The sequence below is a fragment of the Excalfactoria chinensis genome, chromosome 3 (assembly GCF_039878825.1).
Source record: "Excalfactoria chinensis isolate bCotChi1 chromosome 3, bCotChi1.hap2, whole genome shotgun sequence".
Taxonomy (NCBI): Eukaryota; Metazoa; Chordata; class Aves; order Galliformes; family Phasianidae; genus Excalfactoria; species Excalfactoria chinensis.
Genome location: NC_092827.1, coordinates 210,206 through 233,902, shown reverse-complemented (window position 1 = coordinate 233,902; position 23,697 = coordinate 210,206). Strand labels below are relative to the sequence as shown.

Genomic DNA, 23,697 nt, shown 5'->3' with positions numbered 1-23,697 from the left:
GGAACTGCCTTAGCAGGGGTTTGGGCTCCATCTCTTGATGTCTGTTTCAATCCCTGCAATTTTGTGATTTGGGCAACCAGGTCTGTGGAAGGTGACCCTGCCCATGGCCAGGGCACTTGGAACTACGTGGCCTTTAAGGTCCCTTCCAACCAAAACCTTCCTATGTTTCTGTGAGTCCATGTTTCTGATACTCTCCCCAGCTGGCAATGCCGTGTTATGCTGCTGGACATCATTTGGTGTGTGAATGCTTCAGTTTGGTCCAGCTGCAACAGAGCTACATAAGGAATATTGTTTCTTGAACTGACAAGTTAGTAATAGAGACTGTGAGCTCAAATGCACGGTGGATATTATCTTTATTCCATTAGAGCCAGGCACATCCCTACTGTAATATTCTCTGCAATAATTTTAACTGGGAGTTACAGCTGAGTTTCACTACAGTCCTCAGACCTCCTCTTGCTGAGGCATTTCCATCATTATCTACTCAAATCATTCCAGTTTTAGTTGCAGTAGCTAATAGGGAGATCAGTGGCAGAATCAAGGGGAGACCCTTAGAATTTATGAGCTATTCCCACATCAAATAAGGATTATTTGTCCCTGTAATGACTGCTTTGTACTGCACGGAACGGTAGAGCTGACATCTCTGTTGCTTCTGTTCTTGACAAGGTTTCTATATGTAGCTCTATTTTAAGGGAAGTACTGAAAGCACACATGAATGGACATTCAATTACAGCATTTTCCTCTAGGCTATCTCATCACGAGCAGGAACGGGAGACAAGTACATGCTAACAGAAAATCTAAGCTAAGATGTGAAATTTTACCTATATAGAAACTGAAAGAGTGGAGAACAGTAGAAACAAAGAACAAAAACCAACAGGTAAAAAACAAGTCCTACAAGTGAGCTCCAGCATCTGAGATAAAGCAAGGAGAATACCTAACATGCAGGACTGTTGTTAGAGTTATGCTGTGAATAGTCACAAGAATCTGTGGCATGGAAAGGAGTCAGTATCACTGTCCCAGGGAACACACTCCACTGGAGCAGTCTGACTTAGCTTAAGAGTGTATGCAAGTCTTACAGATATGATTCTTGACAGTCTGGTCACTGATCACTACTTTACAGTGCCTGTGTTTCAGCTGAGAATCAGTTGTTTTGACCAGTTAATTCTTAAAATGAAAAGAATTGAGTGCTCGTGATCAGAGTAGGAATGATCTGAAGTTATATCTTTATGCTACAAAGCCTCTGCTTTAAATATGGAGGCAAATCCAAGAAAAGAATGGAAAAAAAATAAAAATGGGGCATCCAGGCCTTCTTACCAGTGCTCCTGAATGCAATGTGGGGCAGATTTCTGGCTCTGAATTCTGGCCTGGAAGCATCTATCCTTCTATACATTAGATTTGTGCTACAGTCAAGAAATAGTAAGTTCCACAAATGACAGAGATAACTGAGAAAGTCCCTATAACTACGCATTATGGTTTATTATGTTACACTGAGATTAACTCTTTAACAGCTACTGATACCGCAGTCTGTTTTGGACAACTATAGCAACATTGCTCTGAAGTCAACTGCCTGAAAGCTCCCCCGTGAGTCAGCACACCCAGACCTTCCCCAACAACACAGTTGTGCTGCATTTGGTACCACAGCAAAAAAAAATGACACGTCTCAACCAAGTTCCACCATACTGCAGTACTCAACCACTGCCCTTTGCCTGCAGAGGGGAAGGAACTGCATCAGGAGAAAAAGGAGTCCTTGGCAACACACTAAGGTATGAAAGAGCAAAGACAGCCCTCTCAGCAGGCTCACCTAGCACAGCAGCTGCAGGTAAAAACACCATCTTGCAGTGCCAGCGCTGTGTTGCTGCGTTGTGTTCATGAATAAACCCCCTCCTTCCCAGCGTGGCATTTGTTGAATTCCTTTGCAGGGAAGACATTTAGAAGCGGAGACAGAGCTACCTCTGATCACAGGAACAGCCACATCCCTGCAGCAGCACTGCTGCAACCAAGCGTTACATAAATGAGTTCATGTTGGGTCACAGGCAGAAGACAGAGGCAGAAACGCTCAAGCAGGCACTGTCTTTCCACAGCTACTTTTTAAGCACAGTAGAACACCTCTGTGCACACAGACACCGCAATACTAGCAGCGAAATGGCTTCGCAGTCAGTTTGTATTATTGCCTCCAACATCACCTTTGCTGCACTAACATGGTGAAAGCGACAGAAATTCACAATGAACAGTCACTTAAATTAAGGCACACGATCCCCACAAAGATCCTCTGGGTAAATCTCCATTTTCTTGAGGCCAACAATCCATTCCCAAATCCTCTAAGCAGCTCCATATCCACAAGCACATTCCGTGTGTTAGAAAAGAAGATCAAGAATTCCGTTCTTAAAAACCAAAGGTAATAATAAACAAAAGAAGATATGAATGTCTTCATCAGACTTGTGTAGCACCATTGACGCTACTCCTTTCTAACAGTGATTAAAGACAAAGCAGAAAGTCCAATGAAACTCCATACTTTGTGACTCAGGGGGCTCAGAAATGAGTGTTTGTTATGTCAGGACAACACAGAACAGAATTCTGCTCCAACTTCTTCTCTGACCCTCAAACCATCGGTAACCACATCACACATCAGAACTGCTAACTGCAAAGAAGCGTGGTCATGCTCTGTGAATAACACCGTATCTCTTTGTCTCTCTCTTAGTAGCACTGTTCATTTGGTTTTTAATCTGTTAAACATCTGCCCATCTGCATTCCCAAAAGCCTGACACGTTCTGAGCATCCTAAAGCAACTGCGAATTAAGACTCATGAATCAAGTATTTCTCCTTCCTGACTTGTGCCATGGTAACACTTCAACCCGAAATCCCCAGTGCCTCAGAGAAGAAATCTCCTTTCCACGTGTCGTTGTACATAATATAACACATGCTGATGCTGATCTCTCATATACTGTTACTTTTAAACAATACCTAGTAGGTTGGGCTGGCTACATCAGCAGAGCTGTGGGACATATATGCCCAGAAGGCTTTCAAGGCCAGGTTGGGTGGGGTTCAAGGCAACCTGATCTGGTGCCTGATCTACTAGTTGGCCATCCTGCCCAGGGCATGGAGTTGAGGTTGGGACTGGAGAGTCTTTCAGGTCCTTTCCAACCCAAGCAATTCCACGATTCTATGACATACTGGCATGAGGATTTTGTAATACAGGAAAGGCTGCCAGATAAGAACATCCCTACAGGTCGCACTTTTCCTCCACCATTTATTGCAGCCCATACCTCTGCTCCACCATCTCAGTTCAGCTCCATGAAGAATTCTGGATTTTTGGTCATCTGGACCGAGCACATCTCCGAGACTTGTAAAAGGTGCAGAAACATACAGTGGTTTGCAGATATGATCCTCTGGCTTCATGGGAAGAGTAATAAGGCTGTCATCAAAACAAGAATGAATTCCTTTGGGAACCTCAGCCTACTTCATACCCCATCTCCTTTCACTACAATTACTGGGAGCAGTTCTTTGGCTTTGCTACACAAAATAAAATACAGAAGTGAATACACACACATATAAAAAACAAACCACCTTAAAACCCCATCAAAATAACACGCTGTGCTCCCTAGAGGGGAGGCTGCAAAAACAACACTTACAACATGTATAATCAATGTGCTTAATGCACTCCTAGAAGATGCTCAACAATTCATCTGATGAGTGCAGGAAAAGAACAGGGGGAAAAAAGATGTTCATTTCAGGCCAGGTGGTTTTCTGAAGAACCACAAAACCCAGGAGGTTTCGTAAGCAAACAAGAGGTTGAAGTCCAGAAGGGAGCCTGACACAATGATAAAAAACAACGGTCCCATTTATTATAATATTAAAAATTAAAAACCCTTCAGTGAAATCTAGTAGCTGCTTGCATGAGCAGCCCCAGCTCTGCTACACAGTCATTGTAACTCCTAGATGATTTTAGAAGGCAGTAAATGAATTGATGCTCTCCGCACACTATGTACATTAAAAAGGTATAAGTAGGTCTGTCAAACGCTTCTATGATATTATGACTCTAATTTCAAGTACAGGCATTTGCAAAGTCCTGGATATAAAATTAAACAGTGGAGATCTTAATTCTCAGACACGAGACAGGAGGTCAGAAACAGCAAGCTGGAAAAAACCCAGCAAGTTACAGAGTCTGTTTTGTTTAAAAGGGACAACTAGTCCAACATCTTCAGCAGTAACACGTGTACCAGTCATTGCACTACAGAGTAGAAGAAGCAACACAGTTATGCATCATCCCCAACTGGCATTTTTACAACTGCTACTGATATACAGATATACTGATATACTGATATACAGAGCCTATTTCAGAGGCTGCAGATACTAAAAAAAAAAATGGGAAAGATTTCAGGGTAAAGGTACAAGAAGAATTGGAAAACTTCATTCTGGAGAAAGACGTGAGGTTCCCTACCTCTCCTGTTTCACTAAGAGCAGGCAAAGACATTATAAGCAGAATAAAAAGGAGCCTCGAGGCTACAAGCCCTGGTAATGAACAAGAGACAGAAGTTGTACGTAGACATTCAGAACAGAAATAAATCCCATTTCTTATACAATTTTGCTGGCATGTGGGATAGTTTCAGTCACTAGAATGCCTCAAAACAACTTTTTAAATGCTTCACTCCAGTTGAAATAGCAGCTTACTGAGGGAACTCTTCGGGCTTGGTCTCAGCATCTTACCGATGAAGTGACAGGGCTCTGAATGCTCCCTGGAAGGCTATTTAATAACCTAATGAAGCCTCGGGAAAGGCTTCATGGCATTCGGTTTTTTCCTTTGGCACACTGCTAATAGACCACACAGAGTAACAAATCCCCTCGTTTTATGTTCTCATCAAAGAACAACTGCAATAGTGATCTTTCAGCAATAAAATAATTGATAATAATGCTGTTTCTAATACTTGGAGAGGATAAGTAGAGAATGAATTAAAAAAAATCTAATCCTCAGCTCTTATTCCTTCCTGACACGCAAGTCCTGAACTCAGCGTTCACTTAAACACAGGAGTACGTGAGAAGGATTTCCTTCAGCCAAGCACTGGAGAAGGAAAAACAAGCAAACAAACAAACAAAAAACCTCTGCCCAAAACAGAAGATTCCACAGAGAAAGCTTTTACAGGGGCTGAGATGAAGGCACTCCTGTGGCTATCACTCACACTCTCCAGCATCACCTACTTTTTCGCTCCTGCTTTTGTCATTCATGGTTTAATTTTCCTCCTAATTTCAGTCCTGCTATTGGGTGTTTAAGCATGCATGTTTCCCTAAAACCACCAAGAAACAACTTCGCTGTATCACTGAAACCCATTAAGGCATTCCCTGCTCCAGGAAATTCAGGGTGGAATATAACCCAGCCTTGTCCAACTAGTGGCCTGCAAACTCAGCCCAGCACAGACAATTCCACCATGATAATTCCTGATCTTTGGAGAAGACATTCATGGCCACGTAGCAGCCGGTGGGGAACCATTGAGGAATTCCTAATAAAGGGCCTTACAATGACAGTTGAGCAACACCAGCAAACATGCTGCTAAACAACAACCACCTCTTTACTGCTTCACCAGCTCTGTCAGAAAAGTTTACTAGTGCCAAGTTATAGCCATAGACTTGTTGAGCCACCAGAACCAGGATGCTGATGGGGTCAGCAAGAAGACTCTCAGTTCTGGTACAGAGAATACGGTGTGCACGAAGTTGGGCAAACAATAGATACGTAAGTGGCAGAGGCTGAACCATTTGGTTCCCAAAGTGGAACCAAGAAAAATTGCTTGTTCAAAATGGCAGACTGACCTAGACTTCAGAGTATCTACACACACACACACAGACACACACAGGCACAATTAGGACCTTAGACATGGCCCTCAAGCAGAACGTTTTGGCACCATTTCTGTGATCCTCATTTATCCAAAATTTGCCAGATCAAAACTTGTTAGTGCTTTGGAAAGTGCAGTCCCTCCCAAGCTGGGTACTGCCCAGGCAAAGACCTTCCCTCATAGCCAACCCTCTTTACAAACCGTTAAGAAAGATTTTAAGCAAACACATTAGCACTGAACCCACCCCACTGAGTGCTGGCATGTTCCCATCACCGTGTTTTTGGTCCTTCCAGCATGTTGCATAATTTTCATCTCCAGTCAATCTAGATGAATTTTTCAGCTCTGTATTAATTATACAATATGTTAATTGCCCAGATACATGAACAGACAGCTTATTTATGCAAATTAAATGACCAAATTCTTTTCATCTATTCAGTCTGTGGATGGGTCAAACTAGGCAAGTAAGTCTGGCAGGATCTGTATCGTACAAATCTTTGTGTACGCTATTTGTGTTCCTTAATGTTTGAAGGGTGAAGTTAACCAGAGGATCCTCCTTCCTATAGGAACCGAATTATAAAATAATTAATTAATAACCAAATTGTGCTCTGAGTTGCACAGAAAGCTCAGTTAATTCTTCACCAAGAATGAGGTTTGCTTCAACTGCTTACAGATATATTTTAGTGTTTTCTCCATTGTTCTGTTATAACAAATTTTACTCCTTTTCCTACCATTTACACTTTACTTTGGCAGCTGTATCAAGGGTTAGCTAAGATACACGTGGCTCCACGTACGTGCATGGCACAGTAAATTCTCCTTTCCTTACTTGGGCTGTTTTACTGGAGATGGAAGCCAGATTTATGGAATAGCTACTAGTTATTTTACTGACTGCTGGTTGTTCTCACAGATCAATACAACGTTGGCAATGAATTGTTGATCTTTCTTAAAGATCAATGCATTCAATTCTTAAAGATATTTTTTCTTAGTCCTCTGATAACAGATAACTGTCTGTGGGCCAGACACCTTTCTTGATAACTGCAATAAGGCGGCAGAAAGGTTTTCCAAGTTTTACTTCTAGGATTTACCTGGTTCCCTGAAATTTGCCTCACAGATGCAGCATTCCGGCCCACTCCCAAAGTATTCAGCTAACGTTAGCATCACAAAACAGTGCTTTGGTAAATCCAGCAGCACTGACTTGAAGTTCTCATTCTGTGGGGTTCCCTAATGCTGTTAGACAGTTTGAGGTCTAAAGGAGGATGAAAGGAGACAAGGCGAGGTAAATATGTCACTTCCACTCAGAGCTCTGCTTATGGATGTTTCCTAACTCGGTGAAAGTCAACTAACTCACAGGAAGAACAGTAAGGTAGCTTGGCACATGCAAAAGTTACTGCCTAGAGCCACTCATTGCAGAGATCTCTGTAATGCAAGCCATTATAAGAACAGGATTCTGAACCAGCTGAACATTTGAACCATCAACATTTCGTGATTAGAGGAGGGATTTGAGGTCATGAAGAAAGAGCTCTTCAATGCTTTGCATCGTGAATTTCCATCAGCAAAAACTAAAAAGCTGTTTCAACAAAGTTCCTCAAGATTATACAGACAACAGCAAACAAAATAAGTCAAAACTCAGAGAAGAAAAAGTGTCCTTTTCAAGGAGGCCTACATTTTTAACGTAGACAGACTTCTACAAAGGACAGCGAACAGAACAGCTTGTGACAACTGCCCTGTGACTCAGACTGGCATAAATGCAATGATTACCTGAGCAGTTATAGGAGTGGGGAAAATAAAGGCCAAGTTCTGCCTTGGTTCAGAAAATGTGTGGACTAAGGGAAGTTTTCAAGCAACTGAACAATGAGCTATTGGATTCTTGCTTCTCACCTTGTCCCACTAGTCAACGTATCTGCTATGCGTATGAGGTATAGAATCACCGAGGTTGGAAAAGACCTCCACGATCATCCAGTCCAACTGTGCACTCACTACCAATATTTCCCACCACATCATCTCCCTCACTACAATATCTAAATGTTTTTTAAACACCTACAGATTAGGTGACTCCACCAACTCCCCAGGCAGCCCAATCCAGCACCTGGACACTCTTTTGGAGAATAATTATTTTCTAACATCCAACCAAAATCTCCCCTGGTGCAACTTGAGGCCATTCCTTCTAGTCCTATTCCTAGTTACACAGGAAAAGAGGCCAACCCCCCACCTCACTACAACCCCTCTTCAGATAGCTGTAGAGAGCAATAATGCATAGAAGAATGACTGAAGCATGCACAATTATAAGCCTAAAAGTCAACAATGGTATCTGAAATACTTCTATCTGAAAGCTTCATTATTTATTTGAGTTCTGAAAAGAGAACATCCAAAGACAGGCTACTAGGGCTAAGATCTTCAAAGCTGCCATTTCCTTAGCTTCCATCTTTGGTTGTGGATGCTAAGACATCTAAAAACAACCACCTGTAGCTGATGATGTGAGAAAAACAAGACAATTACAATCAAAATGGACTAGCTCTTAATATCAGCTTCTGAGATTCTTTTGCTATGAGCTTCTGTGACTCTTCCTGTCAGCACTGGAACACCAAATTATTTGCCCCTGTTGTCTAAGTTACAATTTACTGAAATGAGAAGCAGCACATCTCAGGCACTTTGTTAAAATCCCTTTGAGTCTGTAAGTGACGATAATGATCATTGACTGAGGGTAGAGTGCAGCAAGCTGAATGGAATGATGACTGGCAGATGCCAACCATACATATTTCATGGATTCTCACAACACCTCATCGCTTCCTACTCTAATTAATCACAGGATCACAGAATTGTAGGGGTTGGAAGAGGTTGTCAAGCAATTGTCAAGCCCAACCCCCTGTTAAAGTAGGTTTCCTACAGGGGTCACACATCACCTTCCTACACAGTGTTCTCTTTTTTTCTTTTTTAATAGAGACCTGAAGCACAGAGGAAATAACACTTTTGGAGCTGCAGTCAAATGTTATGGCTGGTTGGTCCTTCAGGACGTGCTCAGGGCTCTGCTGCTTGTTCCCCTCATGACACCCTCACATTTGCAAGAGGTTGCAAAATCCACCACAAAGAGGCAAAACAGTGAAGGACGTAAGTATCAGTGTCAGATAGTAGAACCATAGAACCATATCGCAGAATAGCTTGTGTTGGAAAGGACCTCAAAGATCTTCTAGTTCCAACCTCCTTCCATGGGCAGGGTTTGCCTACCATTAGGTCAGACTGCCAGGAATCCATCTTGTGAAGGGGTTCAAGGTTTGGTGCACGTGCTCTAGGAGGTGCCGAACTCAAGATTATCTCAGAAGCATTCACAGAGACAGCCCATCTCTGCACATCTATCAACAGCACTCAGATGTCAACACTTCCAGGCAGGGATCTTAAGATGTTCTCACCTGCTGTAAGGTTGCTAATGGCACTTATCCCTGTTTCAAAAATGGGGAAAGTCAGGCTCACAACAATAAAAACAATTCTTCTGTAGTTGCCTACAGATCAGAGCTGGAATGAAGAATAAACAAACTGTGTAGGAATACTGGCTCAACTATCACGTATTATCTACAAAATGACTGACCCACTTTTTCCTCTCAGATTTTTCCATTCTCTTTCTACCAGTCCCATCTTCTTCTGATTGCCATCATCTGTCTCTTTGCTCTTGTCAGTCCCATTCCTATAATCTTTCCAATCTCTCCCACTAATGATCCCTTCCTCCCAGCTTCACCTAAGGTGTTTCCATATACTTCTTTAAAACTGTGCCTTTGCCAGCCACCTCCTATAAACCAAGAGGGTAAGCACCTTTCCAAGGCTCCTGCATACCCAAGTCAGAGGAGGAATGCACAGAGTTTCTAAGCAAGGCTGTCAGGTGGAGCAGAGGGAGTGCACAAGCAGGACAGCCAGCTCCCTTGCGGCATCAAAAGAAAGAAGCCATGATGAGGAGGTTTATTTACAGCTCTGCTGCTCCGATTTGAGCATACAAGAGTTTGAAAGTGTGCAGTTTCACATGAATGGAGTTGTAACCTCAGAAGGAAGGGCTGGGCTTTCTACCTGTGAGCACATCCCCAGCCAGCTCCTTGCATCTATCAATCCCTGACATCTTTCTCCAGCGTCTCTCTCCCGGGACATACTTCATCAACTAAACCTAACTAGGCACAAGTTGCTCTCAGGATGTAGAAGGGTCAAATAATGGGAACAGTATGGAATGCAACAGATGGAAAATGGATCTGTGTAGAAGACAGGTACTCTCCAAGCCTGCCTCCCCAGGCATCATGCCAAGCAATGAAATGCAATGCTACCAAATACCATGGCTGAAAGCATGAATAAATAAAACATAAAGGTGCCTCTTAAAAATAAATGTTGCTCCACTATCTCTTTCCCAGGAGAGCGAAGCTTCCAGTGTGCTAATTCTCTCTGCGTGTGGTAACAGACACTGCGTGGTCTGTTCCCTATAAGCTCTCAACATATGCTACAGATCTGCCTCTCCAGTGTAAGTACTCTAAATCAGATGCTTATGCCTCCTCCTGATCTTTTGCAGTTACACATATACACCAGATTTCTGCCACAGGCTAGCAATCATTTCTCCTTTCCAGCATCTGAGATGCATGACCCACAGTTTAGCTTTATGTATGTTTTACTACAGTTTCTGCATAATCACACAGGAAACTTTAATTCTCACATTATGAGGCCAAGCACAAACACATAACACCAGACAGACTGCAAACTTTTAATCCTCATCTTTCAGAAGTGTCCAGACTGAACCTCTGATCACCAACGGGATGCATTTCTCACAGCTGGTGGAAAAATATCTAAATTGCAAATTCTGTTGCAAGCAAAGCTGTACTCTTCATATGCAGCCCCATACATATGCCATTTCACACTTCTCATCCCAGAGCAGTACCTAATGTCTGTAATTACTACCTCCACCCGTGAGCTCTCCTCATTTCTGCTGTGGGTTAAGCACAGCGATGGTGCACGAAGTGGGCATTTCCTATTGCTGGAGCAGATAAAGCAAAGGCACACTTCAGCCCCACAGCACACTGCCAGCCTGTGCTATTCAGAGATGTGGAGCTGACAGGTGGACCACCCGACTGGACCAGTGCTCTTTAATATCTTTATCAATGACATCAACGACAGAACTGAGCGCACCCTCAGCAGGTTTGTTGATGACATCAAGCTGAGTGGTGCAGTTAACACAAAGGAAGGGATGCCATTCAGAGGGACCTCGACAGACTTGAAAGGTGTGCCCAGCTGAATGAATGAAGTCCAACACAGTAAAGTGCAAGGTTTTGCACTTGGGCCAGAGGGATTCCAAGCACATACACAGACTGGAAGGAGCAGTCCTTGAGAGCAGCCCTGCAGAGAAGGACCTGGGGGTCTGAGTGGATGAAAAACTGACCATGAGCCAGCAGTGTGCTCCTGCAGCTCAGAAAGCCAGTGGCATCCTGGGCTCCATCGGCAGAGGGGTGGCCAGCAGGGACAGGGAGGCAACTGTCCCTCTCTGCTCTTATGAGGCCCCATCTTCAGTACTGCAGCCAGGTCTGGAGCCCCCAGTACAGAAAAGATATGGAGCTGTTGGAGAGGGTCCAGAGGAGACCACAAAGTTGCTCAGAGGGCTGCAGCACCTCCCCTATGAAAACAGGCTGAGGAAGCTGGGATTGTTTAGCCTGCAGAAGAGAAGGCTGCAGAGTGAAACTCAGTGCAGCCTTTCAGAACCTAAAGGGAGCCTACAAACAGGAGGGAAGTCAACTCTTTGAAAGGGTGGATAATGCAGGACAAGGGGAAATTGTTTTAAGTTCAGGGAAGGAAGGTTTCAGTTGGCTGTCAGGGGGAAGTTCTTTACTGTGAGAGTGGTGAGGTGCTGGAACAGCTGCCCAGAGAGGCTGTGGATGCCCCGTCCATCCCTGGAGGTGTTCAAGGCCAGGCTGGATGGGGCCCTGGGCTGATATTCAGTGTGGAGGTTGGTGGCCCTGCCTTTGGTGGATGGGGGTTGGAGCTTCATGATCCTTGAGGTCCCTTCCCACCCAGTCCATTCACAGACTCATAGAATAAGCAGCTTCTCTGCATGTAATACTGCAGGTGAAAAGCCCGACATCTAGGCAGACCACAAGGTAAGTACAGACTTTGCAAGCAAAAAAATAAAATATATAGGAAGCAGCCCCATCCTCTGCAGATTCATCATATTTCAAGTGCAAGACTTGCCCTTCTCATTCCCTTCTATTTGTTGCCCACTCTGTGTGGCCCTGTCCCCATGCCAAACCACAGGCAGCAGCCACAGCTGGTCAGTGTCATCCACCTCCCAGCTGCCTCTCTTTCAGGTCACAAAAGGAGGCTGCAGGTCAGCCCAGCCCCTGCTTTACAGGGCAGCATCCACCTCCCAGCTGTACAAACCTATGCCTCAAGGCCTGACTAGATTCCGCACAGCGCCCACCAGAACAGTCCTGTCTGTACACAGGCTCTTCCAGGACACCACATCCCAGGCAAAGGGAGCTTTGGAATGGGGATATGCCCTCACTGGCTGAGTGTAAGAAGACAGAGGACAGTTTAGTTCCCTGAGAAGTGATGACAGAAAGATGGTGTTGTAAAGTACCCAACCTACACAAGGAGCAGATGGCACAGAGGCATTGGAGAACTCCTTGCAAACAACCAGTCAAGCTCTAGCCATAAGCCGATTCTGCTGCCTTGAATATGGCCTCCATCACCACCAGACAGGGCTGGAAACCATCACGCAGGGAATCTGCGTGTCCTGAGTTACTGCCAAGAGTAAGATTGGTGCTGGAGGCTCCCATGTGGGCAGATCAGAACAGTAGCTTATCCATGCAAGAGGGAAGTCAGGGACACTGCTTCCCCTTTAAACTATTCCTTGGCTCTTTACATTAATCATCAGCCCTTGGGAATATGTTTTCCTCCCTACTTTTCTGCAGTCCGCTTTATAATTTGCTAAATATTAGCACGTGCTATCTATCATGATGGCCACAGCTCTCATCCGCTCCAGAGAGTTTGAGACTAAATGAGAGAAATATATTTTCTGATATTCTGTGGGTTATACAAAACCATAGAATCACAGAATCACAAGACTGGAAAAGACCCACAAGATCATCTAGTCCAACCATCCTCCCATTACTGCTACCACACAAACCAAGAGGCACACAGCTGAAATTATTAACTTGGAACCTTCAGACGTAATCTCACTGCAAAACCTTAGTCACCAAAGGCAGGGAGGATGCATGTGAGGGTAGGCTGTTTACACTTACATTGGATTAAGACTCAGACTCCAAATGCGCTCACTTACTATTAATGATTACTTTGGCTCTGCTGCTTTTATGATGAAGACTCAGGAAACTACATTATGTACAGCTCCCTTTCAACAGTATGTTTTGTTCATAAAAACTGCTAGGCAAGCTAAGGAAACAGAGTGAGTTTATGGGCTAAGGACCACAGTAATCAAAATGGACACCATGGTCTGTAATACTGCTATTTCTGTGTTTGTTGCAGAATAGAATCATCTGAGACCTGACTTCAAACCTGTTGGCTCCAGTGAAAGATTCTGCAGCAGATCCTACATGCCAACCAGACATTATCCTGCACTGACCTGTTTGCCCAGCACTACTGGGGAGTTTCTTCTTTCTACCTGCAAAAAGTCTTGTCTAAGACTCGAACCTTGACTAGAAGGTACTTCCATCGCCTCCTCATTTCTGAGCTCCAGAATTCTTCTCAGACACATCCTTGGTTAATGACTAAAAATGCTCCAGTTTCTTCTGACCTTCTGGATCTGATCCCAGGCACCTCAGTGCAAACTGGAGCGTAGACTGAACTGGGAACTTTTTATTGAAAGTGTTATTTTTTTACAAATTGTCACTGAAGAAATGAACGTTAACTGAATGTCCATAAAACCCGCTGCTCTGACAAGTCTGTGCTTTTAAAGTTTTCCACGTAGCTGAGCTTGGTGTCCACTCGGAATAATGGTGGAGGTTGTACAACAACTTTTTCCATCTAAACATGGGCAAAGTCATCACTATCAGACAGAAGACATCCTCCTGCCCTCAGTGACCAGAGAGCAGCGCATCATGCAACTGCTGTCTGAGAAGGGGAGCCCAGGAAAGGGATGCACTGAGCTACTGGGTGATTGTGTCCAACCCTCCTGGATCTCTTGCTCTCACAGCACCATGGGATCCAAGGTAGGAAAATGCTCTCTGATGTAGTGCTTGCTGGTCACACCCTGGACAGTGCAGGACTTGCTCTCCATCACACAAAGGCTGAACTATCTTAACAGGCTGAAAGAGCTGGGGCTGTCCAGCCTGGGGAAGAGAAGGCACCAAGATGACCTAAGAGAAGCCTTCCAATATCTAAAGGGGAGCTACAGGAAAGAAGGGGTATGTTCGATGTTTAGTATGTTCAGTGGTGACAGAACAAGAAGAACTGGTTTCAAGCTTAAAGAGGGGAGATTTAGAGCAAATAAAAGATAGACCCTATGAGAAAAACGTTGTCTAAAATATCTTTAGGCATATATATATATATATACAGGGAAATGAACTCTAGGTATTTGGTTGGTATTAAAACAAAGGTTCTTAGGCTCACTGCCTATAATAGGAGCTTTGATATTTCATCTGCCTGCAGGCAGCTACATTTTGTAGCAGAATGAGAAACCATCCTACAAAACTGGGTACAAAAACAGAGAAGAACACACACCCTTCAGAAGAGACTTCTTTCCCAAAGTAGATATTATTGAACTACATACCTAACTTCTGGATTCCTGGGGATACAACAAGAAGCTGTGAAAAGCTTCTCAGGTAGTTAAAAACACATCTGAAGCAATTTAGTAAACTTAAACCAGAACAAAAGAATTGCATTAAATATTGTGAGGTTTAAGAACCCTTTTAAGAAAAATAACAAACAGTTGATCAAAATACATAACTTTGCAGAATTCAAGCTAAGATTTATGTGACCTAACCGTAGATGTTAACATCACAGATACTCACACTTCATCTGGTCAACGCAGTTCCCCTTCATCAGTGAAGGAAAAACAAGCACTTGTACCTCATTTTAAAAATGAAATAACTGCAACCCAGAACCATGCAATTCTTTTCATATACTGACTACAAAGGGAGGCCAGGTTATCTAGTCCATATGTGGCTGATTATATGGTAGATAGTTACATCTGGTCAGCATCAGAGCGTGTTTAATAACATACCTATCTGCAGCTACATTCCTATTCAGATCAATATGTCTACGCACTCAATACTCCATCCTTCTGCTTACACTCAAGACGGCTAAAGAGTTGGATTAGCAATGAACTCCAAAAGCATCTGTGGGCTGGACTAGGCTACACTAAGACCTACAACTTGCTCCACCAGGAAATGTAAGTTAAGTCACCAAGCCAGGATGAGACACCTGGGATGCAATGAGAGGTCTGCAGAGGAGTCCTTCCAGGAAAGCAGAGAGAAATGATTACCAGCACCTTCACTCAGAAAAATATTTTTACCCTAAAAAGAGGCAGTGCTAATAATTAAATACATTTCCTTGAACTAAATCTATCTGCTTGAGTCTTTGGGAAACACACTCACAAAGAGCCACCATGCCAAAAAGTAAAGCAGTTCGTAAGATCCTGAACTCAAAAACAAGCCCGTCTCACACATGCAGAGAACTGCTAAACCTGCACGCAGGTTGGACAGGTCAATAATTCCTTGCTTGAAATTCAAGCAGCCTGGCTCAGCCGTGAGCGTGTTGGGACCCCGGGGCATGGGGCAGAATTCCCTGCCAATCTGCAAAAGGCAGGTCGGTCAGTCATCCACATCCATAAAGCAGCAAACCGCAGTTATTAGAAGCCTGCCTCCCCATCTGGAAATTAAATGCAAACATATGCATGTGCCTCAGTGCTGCCTGGGAGAAAATCACTGCCCCGACAGCACTGAATGGGAACGGGAAGGAAAGAAAACTCAAACAAGTATCCGTGCCTTCACTGTTTCATTTTCTGTCAGAGGCAACCTTGATTTTAATAAGGATAATTTAAGGGACGAAGAGTTATAAGGTGATCCAAGAGAATGAATCCATCTATTAATACAGTAACAGGCTAATATCTAACAGAATTTACATTGCTCATTCCTACTACAACTCTACAAGGTGGCTCACTCCTTTCAACAGTCAATTGGTACACCATAGGACCAACACCCTGTACTTCATTCTTCACTGATAGCCAACATGTCTGCAGAAGGTTTTGGTATCTTTAATAGCAAAAGGAGAAATTTTGCCTTTCTTACTTGTGGGTATCAGGTACAGCTCTCACACAGCAGGATTTGGACCCTTTGATCAATATAAATATAAAGCCTGTCAAGGAATGTGTGTTAATGTGTAATCCTGGGATAAACCCTGAATCATTTGGGGTTTTCACTGAAAAACAAACAAACAAACCAAACCAAAACAAAAAAAACACGTGAGAGATGGGAACTTAGTATGTGTTATTTTTCATACTATAGGAATAATCCAGAAGAAAGAAAAAAATAAAGGAGAAATGCAGGACAGACATTGAATTCATGACTGCTTCACTTATCATGATCAATGGAGATGTTGGGCTGGAGCTTAACACCTGTACTTGCCAAAGCCTCACGTCACTGAAGTTCAAGAGGAACTGGAGGCACTGAAGGAGATTCACCACATCTGTGTGATCCTGTCGGCACTACATGCATAAGCTGACAGGCCAAGGGAGGTGGTTAAACTGCTATTTCTCTGCTGTTTGCTCAGCATCTGACAGCCTGAGGCCTTGCAGTTGAGTTACACAAGGCAGGAGGAGGCCACACGGCTGCCCAGTGCCAAAGAGTTTGTGACAAACTGCCAGAGCTGAGAGTCACAGGATCATTTTAGATGGAAGGCACCTTCAAGGGCCATCTGGTCCAACTCCCCTGCAGTGAACAGGGACACCTACAGCTCAGACAGGTGCTCAGAGCCCTGTCAGCCTGACCTTGAGTGTTTCCAGGAGTGGGGTTTCCACCATCTCTCTGGGCAAGGAGAAAGCCTCCAGGTGTAAGAGCAGCATCCATTCACTAAGCCATGCCGAATACCAAATACCAAGCTGTCCCTCCGCTCAAAGGAAACAACAAAAAGACACAAATGTTGTCAATACCGATGAGGGTTAATAATGTGCTGGGACTCCTATGAGATGATCCATTTTCCTTCTAAGTTTTTCTGGATTTTTTCGTGCTTTTTTTTTTAATGATACATGAAAAGGCATTTCATTTATGCTTTCTTCTTAGAAAAGAAATACTGGAACCATTTCACTAAAGCTTGAAGCAAATATACATGATCTAGGGACTAGCCAGAGTAACCTGGTACCTGATACACGCTCCCTCAATCACTGCGAGCTGCAAGTATCTGGACTGAGGCCACTTTTGGACTTTGGGCCACTTTTCAGCTAACAGATCTGTTGGACTCCAGAAGGAGCTGCATACCAGGTATATTCCTCTCCCTGAGGCTTCAGCTTCAACCACAATGCAGTGACACTCTCCCAGCAAATGAAACCTCCAACTCTTCTTCCTCCCTGCCCGGAGGCACCAAGGGTACGTCTGGTTGGATTAACCAGCCTCCAGAGTTCTTACACGCACCTGTAAGATGCCTTTTAAAGATAAGACGTGGCCCAGCCTGGCCTCATGGGTTAGGAATTTAGTTAAATATCTTCTAAAGGGATTTAGTAGGATTTGCTTCACTATTTATATTATGCTGTATCAGTCATCCTTAAGTCCCCACACCTTTGTATTAGCAGAGCTGGGAAAACAACCAGCCAGAAGGGATGCTGTTATCATCCCCCAGGATCCTGCTTCCGTGCAGAAATACTCTGGCTTTCAGAAGTTGCTGCTTTCCTTGCTCACCAAAATGAGGGTATAAGTGATAATAATATAATACTGAGCGTAAGGATACCTGAAAGTGAAACTCCAGGAGGAGATTTAGCCATTGCTCTTGGGTAGCAGTGCAGGACTGAGCAACTCTGAAACAGCATCCACTGTTAATATGCGGCAAAAAAGAAATGGCAAGCCTCTGCTGGCCCCCAATATAATTATTCAATTTAATGATTATTAAAAATAACCATAAGCCTGTTCAGTGTTTGTTGCAAGATAGAGGTAACTGTAGAAAAGAGCAACAGAAAGACAACTGAGAGGCTAGGAAGCTTGATTTATGAGAAAAGATTAAAGCTGCTGAGCAAAGAGTGGCTTGGCCAAACAATGACTAAATAAAGACATGAAAAGTAGCCATTGCCAACAGTATTTGAAGTGTCTGTCTGAAGGGGCATTAACCGCTTGGGTGGGTCCGCTTTGAGTAAACTGAGGTCTTTCAATAGAAACAGGAAAAGTGGAAACAGGACCTTCCCTGAAGATGGAGAGTGCTGGAGCGTGAATGCCACAGCAATCTCCTCCTCACTTAATGTGGGGACTGGGTGTCCTGAAAGGTCACCTGCACTGAGCAGACATTACCAAAGGAACCTCTGGGGGGCTTCCACTGGATCTTCCCCATTGCTAAGCACGACCACAGGGATTCCAAGAGCATTAAAGCCTGAAGTCCCCATACAGTCAGAAGATCAAATATCACTGCATCAGGCTTCAGAGAGCCAGCAGGAACACAAGAAAACACACAAAGAGGGAGAGGAGAGTGGCTCCCCAGACCCTATGCCACCAGATGTTGAAAAGGCACTTCCCATGGGTAGTGGGAAGACATGGAAACATCAGGCTCTGTGCCCTGCCAACACTTTTCTGCTCACAGACAGGAGCAAACTGGAACAAGAGAAGTGTTCTTTAGTGGCCAGATGTCTGTCAGTGAGCCATTATAAATCAGGGCTGGAGCCAATGGAATGAGGTTTAACAAGGCCAAATGCCGAGTCCTGCACTTCGGCCACAACAACCCCAGGCAGCGCTATAGGCTTGGGGTGGAGTGGCTGGAGGACTGTGTGGAGGAAATGGACCTGGGGGTACTGATTGATGCACGGCTGAACATGAGCCGACAGTGTGCCCGGGTGGCCAAGAAGGCCAACGGCATCCTGGCTTGTATCAAGAATGGTGTGCTGAGCAGGACTAAGGAAGTCATCCTGCCCCTGTACTCAGCATTGGTGAGGCCTCACCTCGAGTACTGTGTCCAGTTTTGGGCACCTCAGCACAAGAAAGATATGGAGGTACTGGAGCAGGTCCAGAGAAGGGCAACGAGGCTCGTGAAGGGCTTGGAGAATCAGCCCTATGAGGAGAGACTAAGGAAGCTGGGGCTGTTTAGTCTGAGGAAGAGGAGGCTGAGGGGAGACCTTATTGCTGTCTTCCAGTACCTGAAAGGTTCTTACAGTGAGAGTGGGGCAGGTCTCTTCTCACTAGTGACAAGTGACAGGACGAGGGGAAATGGCCTCAAGTTGCGCCAGGGCAAGTTCAGGTTGGATATTAGGAAGAACTTCTTTACAGAAAGGGTGGTTAGGTACTGGAATGGGCTCCCCAGGGAGGTGGTTGAATCGCCATCCCTGGATGTGTTTAAGAGCCGTTTGGATGTGGTACTCAGGGATATGATTTAGCAGAGGTTGGTTTTTTGGTTTTTTTTTTTGTTGTTGTTTTTTTTTTGTTTGTTTGTTTGTTTTTTTTAGAGATGGGGTACTGGTTAGGCTGCGGTTGGACTTGATGATCTTCAAGGTCTTTTCCAACCTGGATAATTCTATGATTCTATGATTCTAGAACAGTCATACAAGCCACATGATTCATTCAAGGCACAGCATCAACCCCCTTGACTAATTCACATAGGTCAGCTGTTAATGTCTGCCTGCTTTGGAGCTCCTCCCCAAGTTCTTCTTGTCAGAGAGGTCCTCAGCTCTAACGGGTAAAGACGCCAATTATCTTGCCTGATCCTGGTGCTTTTCATCTCAGGATGTAGAAAGGATTGGGTAGAAATACTGCATGATGAACACCAGCAGAAGGACAAAGCACGGCTCAACTCATCTGACAAAGTCACCACCACCAGTAACCTGCTGGGGCGGGAGGAGGCACGTGTAGGCAAGTCTTGATGCTGGAAGGTCTCCAGCATCTTCAGCTCCTACGACACAAACCTTTACATAAATTTTGTCTTTACACATAAAAAGAGACTAACACTTTATCCCCAAGATCTGCCAGCCCTGCCTATGTAACCACAGAGTTACTCACTGCAGGGATGGCTTCTTAACAAGCGAGTGCACTGTGCAACAGGACAGGCCTTGCTGCAGCCTGTGGGCATGCCGAGCTATGTAAGCCAGTAGTGCACTTCCCAGCAATTAAATATGCATCTGATGCCTATGATATCCTTTCATCAGAGGACAACAGATACCACTGAGTGGCTCCTCTCCCCCCATCTCAGCAGACATTCACAAGTCTCAGACAGCACCAGCTGAGTCCTCCTATAAGCAGCGGAAGAAAACAGCATTATATTGATACATTTTCAAAAGTCAAAGAGAATACAAATATATCCGATCCATCCAAATACATCTCAATTAGTCATACTGCCAAACTCTCCCTTTGCATTTAATCTAATCGGTATTTCACCCAGTTGTCGGCATTCTGCAGTAGCCTCCAGGCACTAATGAATTAGCATCACGGTGTCAATGCCGCTGGCATTAACCCCAATTAGGAGCAGTTAGGGTGACTGCTGAACGAAGGGTCAGCCATCCACTGCTCAGACATTCCTCTGACTGCAGCCTCCCACATGAAGGAGGCTGGCAGACTGGCTGCCTCCTCGGTAAAGAAGCCTCCCATATGGCAACATTAACGTTAGTTACTAACTCTACATCTTGACACACATGGAAAAATCAACAGGAACTCTATTCAACAAGGATGTTCAATGAGGTTCCCGGGTGAAGAAGTAGCCTGTGACAATAAAACAACAAATGTCGATAATTTATTCAGACCTTTTAAAAGAACGCTGATAAAGAACAGAAAGTCTCAATAGCAGTTACATTTACAGGAAAAGGAAAAATCATCATACAAATAATCCACGCTGCTTTAACTCTGCTTCGCTCATCTCACTCCATGCTTCTTGAAAGATTCCATTACAACATATTATGTCCAAATGCCATCCCGCTCAACCATTCACAGGTAGGTCTGCATTTCTTCAGTGACATTAAGGGTGGATTACAATTGCTTTCAAGGTTGTGTCCCAGAGTAGGGTGCTCTCAGCACAGCCAAGGGGGCCCAAAAAGCCACCCTCAGCCTGGGACCAGCTCTCTATTTGGCAATTGCAGTTCAGTTCCAAGAACATTTATGCCAGAGAAAATCGTTTGAAAACAGCAACAGTTTAGAAACCTCCAAGATTTGTCAGCCAAAAGAAAACCTTGGTTGTGTTCTGGTCTGCCATTACAATTCTTGCAGCAGAAGTTCTGGGTTCATGCCAACACCTTTCTAACATTTCTAAGAAATGTAGGTTATATCAGAAGGAAGAGAAGAAAAATCCCACCTGCCTACCCCCCATCCTTGCCATCAGCCCCTCCACAAATCTTTAGATACACCAGCCATGCCTGTACCTCCAGCTGCACCCTGTGGGCAAAAGCAGCCCCTTACACTACATGAGAACCCCACAGTGTGCCCTGTACCCGCTGCACTGTGACTTTATCAAGTACAACAACAACACAGAAATAAAAGGAATAAAGGATTCAGGTGCACACACCTGAGTGTGCCAGGAGTGTCAGTGTGATTTAACTTACTCTCCATGGGACCCACAGTAGAAGCCCTACATGATTTTCAGTAAGGCTGAAATGAATGACCAAGCACTTGCAGTTCACTATTTCTCTATGCAAACTGCACCAGCATTAATGGCTGTCACAAAGCCCAGCTCAGCAAAAGGGCCACAATTTCTGCTCACGACACAGGTTTTAATTTAGATAATCCTTTATCACCTCACAAAGTAATCCCTCATTGGATTTGTTTCTCTTTCCCAGGAATTGCTGTCAACAGGAGACGTTATTCTCTTCCCAGCCCTCCTCGTGCTTTAGCACCAAGAGCAGCTGCCCTGAACCTAGAACTAGTGAAGTTTCTCACAAGCAAAATGCCTGACAAAGGTCCTGCTGCCCACAGTAGCACATCCATCAGTGGGTTTGCTCTCACCACCTCCTCTGAAGAGGCACAGACACATCAGAGTTTTGTCACGGGTAAGACAAGTGATATGGTCAGTTACACCGTGGCCAAAGTGATGCTCAGAGAAACCCGTGACGTACATCTACCCTTGCCTCCAAGCGATGCTAGGACTACTCGGTGTCTTTCACTTCTCTCCAGTGAAAACCACCGAAGCAACAACCCATTCTGCATGAATCCACTATCTTCAACTGCAAGAGGTGAAGAAAAAGGATGCCTATCAAGACGGGGTGACAAAAGAGAGTGTCTAAATTAGAAGAAATTCATTTGAGTCATTTTTAGCAGTTGAAATGCTATAATAGGATGGAAAACACTGTGATAATAGAAGGGTGGCAAAATCTTTGGCTACAGTAAACGAGAACGAGCCCAAACACAGCAGTAGACACAGGAATGAAGGAAAAGAGCCGCTTACCTTTAGAAGGCCCCAGGTGGGCAGGGACCTCCAGCAAGATACCCTCACCTCCACTGTCAACCCTTAAATGAGTGCTGGGAAGCACAACCACGTGGAACTAGAATTTGATTTCTTGTTTAGTTGGGTTTTATATTTTGAAGGATTTTGCTTTCTGAGAGAAGAATTATGTGCCTGATGATCACAAAATCCAGCTCAAATATGCTGAATCATGATCGTGGTTTTGAAAAGGAACCATGGACACCCTCAAATAACGAGGCAGATTTCACCCACTGAAAATCAAACCATGCCATATTCTGCTCTCAAGCATGACTCATTTCCTGATGCAGTTGGTTCTGACTAGGAAAGCTGAAGCCATACCAAGAGGTCACTAAAGCCTTCTTGCAGTAGGCTTTGGGATCAGAGGAGGCTGCACAGGGCTTTGAAGGAGATACCTTCTAGGAAATACATCATGGGGCCCTGTTTGGCTTGTTCCTGATTTTGAATTATGGACCTCACATCCCCATGAGAATGAGATGCTCTCCAATCTCTTTATGAAAAAATAACAGTATCAACTCCCTGGCAAGGCAATCTGTGGGGCTTGGAACAGATAATATTTCTGTTCCTTGATAAATAATTTCAAACAAAACCAAAGACGTGATAAGGGAAAAGAGGTTTAACATTCCCACTGCTTCTGCCAAATGAAACAACAGCCAGGCAGGCATTCAGAGCTCCATGCTCCCGATTCTCTCACTCTGTTTTTGAACAGGCTACACATCAGTCATCCTACAGCATCTATACAAACTCTATAGCATCTCCATATCAAAAATCACATATGAGATTTGGAATGCTGCTGTTGCACATAGGGATTCATCCACAGACCACAAAGACCTCAAAGGTCATCGACAACCATCAAATGGACCGACAGATTTTGCTGCCTCAAGGAGGCAGTGTTGAATGAGTTAACAAACGTCATTTCCATGTTTTCTGCTTTTTTCTGTCAACCCAATAAATAGAACAAGAGACCGAATGAAACCTCTCAGGAAACCCACAGGCTTTCCATTTAACCAAACGCAGATAACAATGAGCCAAGTGGAAGTCCAACAACTTTTTATGTACGTCTCATTCTTCACATTTTGCTGCTCATCAAACACATTCCCCAATGAGAGCTTATTTTTTGTGACTCACCACAGGTATAGATGACATTCAGATGCTTCTGGATGCCGGGATAACAGGGATCTCCAAATTCATAGGTGCTGGCGTATATGCTACAACTTCTTTTCCCGTGGCAGCGCTTGATCATGAGCTGGAGAGCAGTAGCTGACTTGCACTCTATAGAGGAAAAAGGACAGGGCATGAGAAAAAGATCTCAAGAGCCTTTTTGCAG

At 44.2% G+C, this 23,697-nt stretch overlaps 1 protein-coding gene across 1 annotated transcript in view; it reads right to left on the bottom strand.

Annotated features, from left to right (window-relative positions):
* Positions 1-23,697, bottom strand: part of LOC140250245 (protein eva-1 homolog C-like) — a 158,102-nt gene that overhangs the window by 62,944 nt on the left and 71,461 nt on the right. The window contains exon 5 of the mRNA XM_072332827.1: positions 23,499-23,642. Coding sequence (XP_072188928.1) covers positions 23,499-23,642 — 144 coding nt within the window. The remainder of the gene's footprint in view (positions 1-23,498; positions 23,643-23,697) is intronic.